The 10175-nt window shown below is 36.4% G+C and overlaps 1 protein-coding gene across 1 annotated transcript; it reads left to right on the top strand.

Annotated features, from left to right (window-relative positions):
• The first annotated feature begins 17 nt into the window (after nt 1-17).
• On the top strand, nt 18-7969 carry LOC111193761 (actin-associated protein FAM107A). Its single transcript, XM_022675653.2, has 5 exons — nt 18-337; nt 2254-2311; nt 3729-3933; nt 5150-5309; nt 7132-7969. The coding sequence occupies exons 1-5, from the start codon at nt 305-307 to the stop codon at nt 7246-7248; spliced, it is 573 nt and encodes a 190-aa protein (XP_022531374.1). The 5' UTR covers nt 18-304; the 3' UTR covers nt 7249-7969.
• Nucleotides 7970-10175: the final 2206 nt, after the last annotated feature.

Below are 10175 nucleotides of genomic sequence, written 5' to 3' on the forward strand. Positions count from 1 at the left end.
ACTTTCTCTGACCCTCATTCCCTCTCTCTCTCTTCCTATTCACTCTTACACCCTCCCTCTCTCTCGATCTCTCTCTCTCTCCTTCTTCCCTTTTCCCATTGAGTAATATCGTAGTCTCTGGTTGAGTGTGTATTCCTGGCCTGGGTTGTTTGGAGGGTGTGTGTCTGTGTTTTGAATGTGCACTGAGGTTGGTGGCTTGAATCCACACTTTTTGGCCTCCTCTGTTCATCACCGCTCCAGCAGAAGAGAACTGCTAAACACCCTGGACCTAATTTAGAGGAGTGACCAGCGAGAGGACAATGCCATGGGCAACATGGGGGTGACCCATGGAAAGAAAGTAAGGAATTTGTCTAGTTCTTTGGCATCAGGGAATGAATTTAGTATTGATAATCTCTTAACTGTTATAACTGCTTATAAATCTATTTAAAGCAGCAGTACATAAGATTAGTTTGTTTTAATTGAAAGGAGTAGTATTTTCAAAGGAGCAGTTTTTCCTAACATTTTACTGGTTACCTGAGCAGGTGCGGTGCTGCTAATGGCAGTGATACAAGATCTAATACGAACATGGAGATACCAGATTCATCTGCTTTAAAAGGAGATTGCATCACAATGCACATTTTAAAAGTACTTTTCCACACTGTAGCCAAAGTGGTTTTTAAATTCCCAAATCTTATGGACTGTTACTTTAAGATTTTGAAGTGATTTATAGCTTTGATGTTGGCTTATTGGCAAATCTTTAGAAAAATAAAGTAAGGTCAGTGATGTTATTATGGTAAGCAGGCTGCTCTGTGGTTTAAAACCCCTTCAAATGCCTTGTTCCGTACACGGGCTACACGTGAAGGTGATACAAGACCCTTTTTTTCTACAGTAAAATAAGTTATTTACATTCTGAAAATTTGAGGGTTTGAAATCTCCTACAGGACACTTGGAGAAGCTGCCTGTTTTCTCTCTACTTTACTTAATAATTCCAGATCAGTCACAGAAATGAACCCAAATTCTGCATGTTTGAAAATAGATGTAAAAACCAGACAAACATGAGGAAACTAAAGGTTTGGAGGAGATGAACTGTTTTGTCTCAAAATGAAGTTCAGGAAAGAGCCAATTTTATGAATGTATTCATTATATTTTGACATAAGCAGGTTTACTTAATTTTGTTTTTTGTCTTTTCTATTACAATTACAGTGATGCTTGTCAATAATGTTCCTCATTAAACATTATGTTCTTTATGTGATGCTTGAATAGAAATCATCAAGATTTAGTGGTATAATGTCAGGCAGAAAATGTACAAAAGTTCTGGCCTGTATGGCCATCATCTCTGCACCTAACTCTTAAGATATTGTTAAAAAAAAAAAAAGCTTATACTGTTTTTGGAATTTCTTTTACTGATTTAATTGTATTTGTCTGCATTTGTGTCTAACTACACACTCTCATCAATAAGGTAAGATTTTAAGCTGGTGTATAGATTTAATGTTTAGGAATCTTTACCTGTGAAAGTATTGTAGGATCATTTTCGTTGATTGCTAGTTTGGTCATGTATTTAAAACAAATGCTGTCGTTTCACATGATATAAGGTATAGATGGTATCATCTCTGCACATAACAATTACAATAATTAAACTACTGTGTTTTTCAATGTAAATAAGTATCAGTAAGTTGCCATATCCTCTTTGTTGTAACACTTCCATCACCTCTGGCACTTTCTGCTCTCAACCAGTCTAAAAGACTCTAAGGACTATTTTTTAACTTCTCTGCGACTGTGCCATTTCACAAAGCAAACAAATTTTCAAAAAAAAAAAGGGGAGAGATTGTTTGGCTGGGTCAGTAATGAGGTGGCTGGACGCCAGCTGGTTCCTCAAGCATTTTAGGCCAATATGATTAACCCAGCATGGCGTACACACACACACACACACACACACACACATACAATAACTCTCTTGTGCCACTGTGTGAGCTTCCTCTCAGAGCACAAGGCTGTTGTCCTCTTCATCAAATTATTTATGGAAGTTTGGAAGAGCTGGAGATGAGAATGCAAAATAAGCACTGCCTTAATGAAAAGCACTTTTATGTACTGCTGCTTTATATGAGAGGAAAATCATTTGGCTGAAACTCTGGAGCATAAACAATTAACAGGTTCACAGCATACCTCTATACAGGAGTTCTTATGATTGTAAGAAATGTTCTAAACATCTGAATGTTTTTCTAATCTCTCTGAACAAAGCTATTTAAAAGAAGTGATGTAATATTCTGTTTACAGGCCAGTCATAGTGAGCAGAATCTGAGCTCAGGATGTGCACAACCCCTGATTGGACCAGGTACGTTTTTGCATTTCACATTTATTCATTAGAATTAGGGCTGTGCAATAATTAAATATCAATTTATTTCCCAATATAAAATAACGCAATATATTATTCACAGCACCTATTATAATTTTAGCTGTATCACCCAGCCCTAATACGAATGTAAAATTCCTATTGTTCTTATTGTTATAACAAACTTATTAACCTAATGTACATATTGCAGCTTTAATGTTTTCAATAATGTAAACCCAATTTGGCTTTAGTTACCTATACAAAACAGTTCTTACAGAATAATTGTGTGTCCAGAAAGTTGAACAGCATCAAAAATGTTGTTGTTTTTTATATCAGGAATGCTGGTGGTGATCAAATCTTGAGGTATATAACCCAATGAATAAATGGTGTATACAATATTATACCATAACTCTCCTAAATTCATGAAATATTGAGTAAAACATTTAAAAAATAACTTTTGATGGCCTAATGCAAAATATTTGACTGTGTAGTCCACAGTATATGAAACTATTGTTTGTACCAGAGGCATTTCTGGTCCTGAAGGGTAGCATTTTGTTCTTTTCCTGCTTTCATACACACCTGCTTCAGCTAACCTGTTAATTCCTTTGGTCTGGCCTGATAAATCAGTTAACTTTGACCCCAATGCCCACCACTGCTATGTAAAAATAACACATTAAGAACATTAACAAAACCCTTTTTTTTCTACAGTAAAATATGTTATTTACATTCTGAATATTTAAGGGCTTTGAAATCTCCTACAGGACACTTGGAGAAGCTGCCTGTTTTCTCTCTACTTCACTTAATGATTCCAGATCAGTAACAGGAATCAATCCATATTTTGCATGTATGAAAATAGACTTAAATACTAGACAAACATAAGGAAACTGAAGGTTTGGAGGACATGAACGGTTTGATTTGTATTTAGGAAAATATTGATTTAAAAATTAATTTCAGGAAAGAGACAATTTTATGAATTTATTTATTATATTTTGACATAATAAAAAAATAACACATTAAGAACATTAACATTAAGACATTAATGTTCTATCATTTATTGTAATAAACAGCATAACAATAATGTATACATTTATATAGATGTACCCAATGTTGGTTCTAAAGTGCAGGTCTATTTACAGTTCAGGATATACTGATGGGTCAGTGATGCACCTCTGAGACACTGGTCCAACTGCACTATTTTTAGTTTAAAAAAGGTTGAAGTGCATAAAATGATTAATTCTCTCTCTCACTCTCACTCTCACTCTCTCTCTCTCTCACTCTCTCTCTCTCTCTCTCTCTTTCTCTCTCACACACACTCTCACTCTCTCTCTCTCTCTCTCTCTCTCTCTCACACACACACTCTCTCTCTCTCTCTCTCTCACACTCTCCCTTTCTCTCTCTCTCTGTGGTTTGTGTGTCTCAGACTCAGGCTGTGATCTGGGCTCTGGGCTTTGTTCTGATCAGAGATGGGACAGAGACGAAGAACTGGACCAGAACCAACCGCTGGTGGAGCATGTAGATGAGGGCTATTATGAAGAGCTCATTAGGCCCAAAAAATTGCCCAATCCCGTGAAGGCCTCCAGAAGCCATCGAGAGCTCCACCGAGAACTGCTCATCACTCATAAGAGGTACACAGACACAGAGTACAGAGTACACACAGTTCTCCCTGAGAAACACAGTGAAAATGAAATCCACTGTCAGTGTGTTCCAAAATATGGCCTGAATACACTGTGATATGTGTTAGATAATTTATGTGAGTCATTGCGTATCAAGCCAAGGAATAGGGTAGATATGGGCATGTGTCCACGACATTATATAGTGATGTAAATAATGATGAGGCCAGTGTTGAGCACAGGTGGGTGGACTTGCAAGGTTTATTAGGTGTTTTTGAGCAGAGAAATCACCAAACTGCTGAACACCTGCCTTTCAGGGCCTGTAATAATAAGAAATAATTGTATACAAAAAAAAAAAAAAAAAAAAAAAAAGGTTCCTAGGGTTCTTAACATGATTAAGCTCTATGTATCTCTTGATCCTAGTCTACAAACTAGTTTTGGATATCTTAAGTAACTTTGAAGCACTGTTGTAAGTCGCTCTGGATAAGGGCGTCTGCTAAATACCATAAATGTAAATGTAAATACAAGATAAAATACGTATTTTGATACACAGTTAGCTATTTACTGTGCAAATATATCATTTGTTTTGTTTATTGATAATCATTTTATTTATATCAGAAAAATAATATGCTTTTATGTTATACTTTGTTATTGTTTCATCATACCATATCATGTCATATCATGCATGTTTTCCGCATTTGTCTAAAAATATACAAGATATAAGTTATGAGAGTATATATCACCGAGCCCTAATTGTACAGGATTTAGAGATCCGTCTTTGCAAGTATGTAAGAAAATATTTCACTCCCCACCCTTTTTTTGGTTCAACCATAATTGTATGGTCTTTGGGGAGTTGCAGTGGGCTTATATTGTCTAGAGTCTGACCCACAATATGTTCTGACCTAATTACAGTCCTTAATATTCGTAATCTTTCATCAACCAACCCCCCAACACACACACACACACACACACACACATAAGTTGCTCATTAAAATATATATACTTTTGATCTTTTTTAACCAACAGATGGCGATAACCTAACTGCTTTAAAAATATCCCCCTTTAGATGATCTATTAGAGAGAAATGTAAAGACTGTCCCCTAAAGGCAACAGCTGGAACTGAACTGTTGCACCATCCAATATATACTCTTTATTCATCTGCTTGTTTCATTTTAGTACACTTGCACTTTTTCATGGTCACTGAAGCAGTGTGTTGTTGTGGTATTCTCAGAGGAGCAGTGGTGGAGGAGAAGCCGGAGCTGCAGAGAGTCCTGGAGCAGAGGAATCGAGCCCTGGCTCTAAGGCAGGAGCGTGAGGAACAGGAGGAAAGGAAGAAGCAGAGATCTCCTCTGGAGCAGGAGCTGCTGAGGAGACAGCAGAGGCTAGAGAGGGTAAAAACTAACTCTCTCCTAGCACTTTTAAATTTCTTGAAGGCTGAATACCATTAAACTGATAGACATATTTATATATTACTGTTTTATTTGTATTTACTTCTTTCATTGGCTAAAGATTTTCTCCCCATTGACTTACATTAAAAACATGTTATACAGTAAGTGAGTGTATTGTAAAGTGGCATGCCAACCAGGGAATCGAACCCTAGTCTGCCACAAGAAGGGTGGTGGTGTTACACAGATTTTTACACAGGTCATCTCGACCAAGAAAAAAGGCCTCCAGTCATAGTGTGGGGTGCAATAGTGTACAATGCCAGATCACCTTTGGTATTTATTACAGGCACATTGACAGCCTAATGGCTCTACCTTTTCTGAACACACACTTTGGTGCACTATTCCAACAGGACAATGCTCGTCCACATACTGCTGCTGTCTCCTAAGCTTGCCTTGAAGACAGATATTATTCTATGGCCAGCTGCATCGCCAGACTTGTCCCTGATTGAAAATCTGTGGGATGCAGTGTAACATGCTATTAACTCTCCACCTGTACCACAGCAGGAACATTGGAATTGCATGGGATGGATTATCACAGGACATCATTAGTAACTTTATTTGCATGATCCATTATTGATGCCTCATAGATGCTCAGCTAACATTTAACTGAATATCTATTAAATGCAACTGAACTCTCAGCTGAATGTAAACGATTCTCTACAGAACCCAACCCTACACCTAATCCAACCCTACACCTAACCTTTACCATGAATCAACCCTAAAAACTAATCCCAACCCAAACCTTTACCATGAATCAACCCTAAAAACTAATCCCAACCCAAACCTTTACCATGAATCAACCATAAAACCTAACCCCAACCCCTAACACTAAACCTACACCTAACCTTAACCAGACATCAACCCTAAAATTTAATTCCAACCCAAACCTAAACATTACATTTAACCCTACACCTAACACTAAGCCTACACCTAAACTCAATCCTAACCCAAACCTTAACCTAAACATTTAATCTAACCTACACTGTAAACGATTCTCTACAGAACCCAACCCTACACCTAATCCAACCCTACACCTAACCTTTACCATGAATCAACCCTAAAAACTAATCCTAACCCAAACCTTTACCATGAATCAACCATAAAACCTAACCCCAACCCCTAACACTAAACCTACACCTAACCTTAACCAGACATCAACCCTAAAATTTAATTCCAACCCAAACCTAAACATTACATTTAACCCTACACCTAACACTAAGCCTACACCTAAACTCAATCCTAACCCAAACCTTAACCTAAACATTTAATCTAACCTACACCTAACACTAATCCTAGTCCTACCTTGACCATGAATCAACCCTAACCAGCCCAAACCTTAAATAAATCTAAACCTAAAATGTTAAGATTAGAGTTCAGTTTGGAGTTAGGTATAGGAATACCTTCAAAAGAGAATCATTTACTTTCACCTTTCAGTTCAGTTGCATTTAATAGACATGCAGTTGAATGTTAGTTGAATGTTGAGGCTTGAGTTGAGTATCTATGAAGCATCTAGAATGGACCATCCAAATATAGTGATACCCTTCATGCTAACACATGTTAAATATTACTTTTTCTATCTGTAGTTCAATAAATACAGCCCATATAAATACTCACTTTAAAGTTTTGTATATTTTTTCATGTTCATGATAACTATTATCTTCCTCCATGTTCAGCCTCGACTTTTAAAGTCCTAATTCCTTTGGTATAAACAAGACACATCACTGAGACGCACTGTGACCCAAATCTTACTGTTGCTTTTCGTTTCCAGCTGGAAAAAGAGATGGAAGAGGAGAGAGAGCGGCGGAAACGAGCTCCTGAATTCATCAGGGTGAAGGAGAGTCTGAAGAGGACAGCGGTGGCAAACGCTGTGGAGAAAGAGCTGTAGGCCCTTTTCTCACCGTATTACTGTAAACATGACGTAGCCGTGTTTACACTGTGAGTGGTGGGGAAGATGCAGTTGGCATGGGCAGTCTGTATTATTTACCTAATTAATACTGGATGTGACTGGAGGAAACCGCAAAGTTGATTCATTGTGAAAAGCTGGCACTTCAATTGCACGGTCTGTTTTGGTATGTTGGATAGACTTTAATAGACATACTATTTAGGCATGGATCTTGATGCGGAACTTAGGCAGCTGAAGACTGTGTTGTTATTGCACTTTAAAACTCCTTAAAAGAGGTTTAAAAATGTGAAAAAGATGCATATAGATAAATATATCTGGTAGCAACTTATTCTCACACTGATTTCTGAGCCTAGAATAACTGAACAGATGGAACACTGCACTTCTCTTGAACAGGTTCCATCAAATTTCCACACACACACACACACATTCTAACACCTGAGTAATGTGAACTGACTATGAGAACATATTAGTTTTCTCAGTATATTGGGTGACAGCATTTTGTGTAACAGTATTTTGTAACACGTTCCTCTCTTGTTTCCCTGAGTGGCTTAAATGACTAGTTGTTCACACACACATTGTGTAATCACACACACACACTCTGTAAACACCGGGTACATCATGCTGTGGCTTAACTCTTATCACACAGTAACCACTAATACACTGTCATTATTTGTAAATAAAGGGATTTCAACTTTTTATCTAACTGAATATCTTTCTTTAAACTTTTGCACTTGAACAGAGCCATTATTTTCTATTATGTATGAACAATTTAATTCATTTATTTGTATAAAAATGTAATAGTAATGTGCACAGTGGCTACATATGGATATATTGAACCTATCGGTACTAAATTGGCTGCATAAATAAAATATGTAAGAAACAAATTAGTAAAAACTAAATACAAATACAATTATAGTAATACTATAAATATATAATTTATACTATATAATATAGTGAGTAATACAATCATTGGGATTTACTTATCAGTAACCTGATCAACGCAATGAATTGAATAAAATATAAATGAAGTCTACTGTATATTTCACACACAGTACTGTGTAAAACTTTTAGGCATTTAAAAATATTTAGTAACACATGTAAAGTAAGTATTTTTTGGTCAGTAATAAAAAACGATTATTTTATTTTTATTATATATATATATATATATATATATATATATATATATATATATATATATATATATATATATATATATATATATATTTCCCCCCCCGTATTTCTCCCCAATTTAGCTAGGTCAATTGCCCCGCTTATTCAGCTGCTCCTCAACTGTATATCCCAATTAAGGCCAATTGTGCTCGGCAGCTAATGGCAAGCTACATGACAGGGATTCGAACCAGATGTTTCCCGACCATACTGGCTGGGGATGTTCTGGAGAAATCTGGGATCAAGCCTTGTTTTTACTTTTTTTTTTCTCTTTACGGTATGTCAACCTGCATCTGTTTTTACGTAATCTAGAGTTTTTAGCAAATCACTGTTACTGCTCAGAAAAACAGTTTTAAAAAAATATTGCAGTGTGTGTGTGTATGTTTTAATACATAACCTGAAATTACCAACCATAGCCTGGCTTTGCATAGCACTTTGATGTGACCTTTATTTGCACTGTAAAATCACATAAATCTTACTGAACACACAATGCATAGACAAGAGTGTTTATTTCAGAACCTGCTACAATATCCTCAAGGGTACAAATCATTGGCTCTTTGTTACTCCATCAATAACCCATGATGCATTGCATCCATACATTTGTAGCTCAAAACAGCTTTTACAAAAAAGATATACAATCTTCCTATACATCATTTCTTTATGTATAATGCACACAGTTGTGTTACTGGTATTATTGAAATTCATAAGTGCATCTGTTTTCATTTACAGTTTTTCTCAATTGGTTTGGCTCATTTCTTGAAACTGAGATGACATTCCTATAACTAAAAGGTAAATTGGCCAAACAGACTTACAGTTCTTCACAACACTTCAGATAACCAGCAAAATGTCATATGTCTCCCAAAACGTTCATTCTTGCTTCAAAATTAAGTCTTTCTCCCATATAAATAGTCAGTACCATAGAAATGGCACAGATCCTTCTCAATTGCTTTGGCACATTTTCATTAATTTTGTCCATTTGTCAAAATAAACTGGACGGTGCAGAAAAACTACATGGATCCTCATCACTGCTCATATCGCTCCAAAAACAGTTTACCCACGTGTCAAAACTGATTTCCTTTCTCACACAAATCATCAGTGCCCCCAAAATGCATTGTCCCTTTGGCATTGTGTAAGTACTGCAAGTCAAAATGCTTAGATGTTTTGTCTTTATGGCAGAGGTCTAGCTAAAGGAATACAATGTTCACACCACACACACTGCACTCTTTCTGCTGAGGAAATTAAAACTATTTTTATTTACAAGTACATTTTTACACATTACTGTAGGTAGAAAGAAAAGAAAATACTAAGGAAAATGTATTAAATATACTATGTATACAAATTACAAAAACCTGCAAAAACAAAACAAAATACATTACAGTAGGTAAAAAATAGTCAAGCATCACAAATGCAATACAGTAACATTCTGACTACTCTGTGTCACTCCCCTCTCTCCATCACCTTCCTGGCCATCCATCCGCTGCAGTCTGTTTGGCCATAAATTCTCATCAACATTGCATCTGATATGTTCTTTAGCAATGCACTGTGGGAAGAATGCCTCAGCCATCCTCTACACTGATCGCCACAGGACTATATAATCATTATATCATCACAGGACTATATCATCGTTATATAATCACAGGACTAGCATCAAAGAACTAGCACCAGGCCAAGATGTATACAGTGGATAGAAAAAGTCTACACACCCCTGTTCAAATGGTAGGTTTTTGTGATGTAAAAAAAAT

The sequence above is a fragment of the Astyanax mexicanus genome, chromosome 5, assembly GCF_023375975.1.
Source record: "Astyanax mexicanus isolate ESR-SI-001 chromosome 5, AstMex3_surface, whole genome shotgun sequence".
Classification (NCBI taxonomy): Eukaryota; Metazoa; Chordata; class Actinopteri; order Characiformes; family Acestrorhamphidae; genus Astyanax; species Astyanax mexicanus.

Coding starts and splice junctions, on each gene's coding strand:
- LOC111193761 (XM_022675653.2), top strand. CDS start 305: ATGGGCAACATGGGGGTGACCCATGGAAAGAAA. Junction 2,312..3,728: donor ACAACCCCTGATTGGACCAG/GTACGTTTTTGC, acceptor TGTGTGTCTCAG/ACTCAGGCTGTGATCTGGGC. Junction 3,934..5,149: donor CTGCTCATCACTCATAAGAG/GTACACAGACAC, acceptor TGGTATTCTCAG/AGGAGCAGTGGTGGAGGAGA.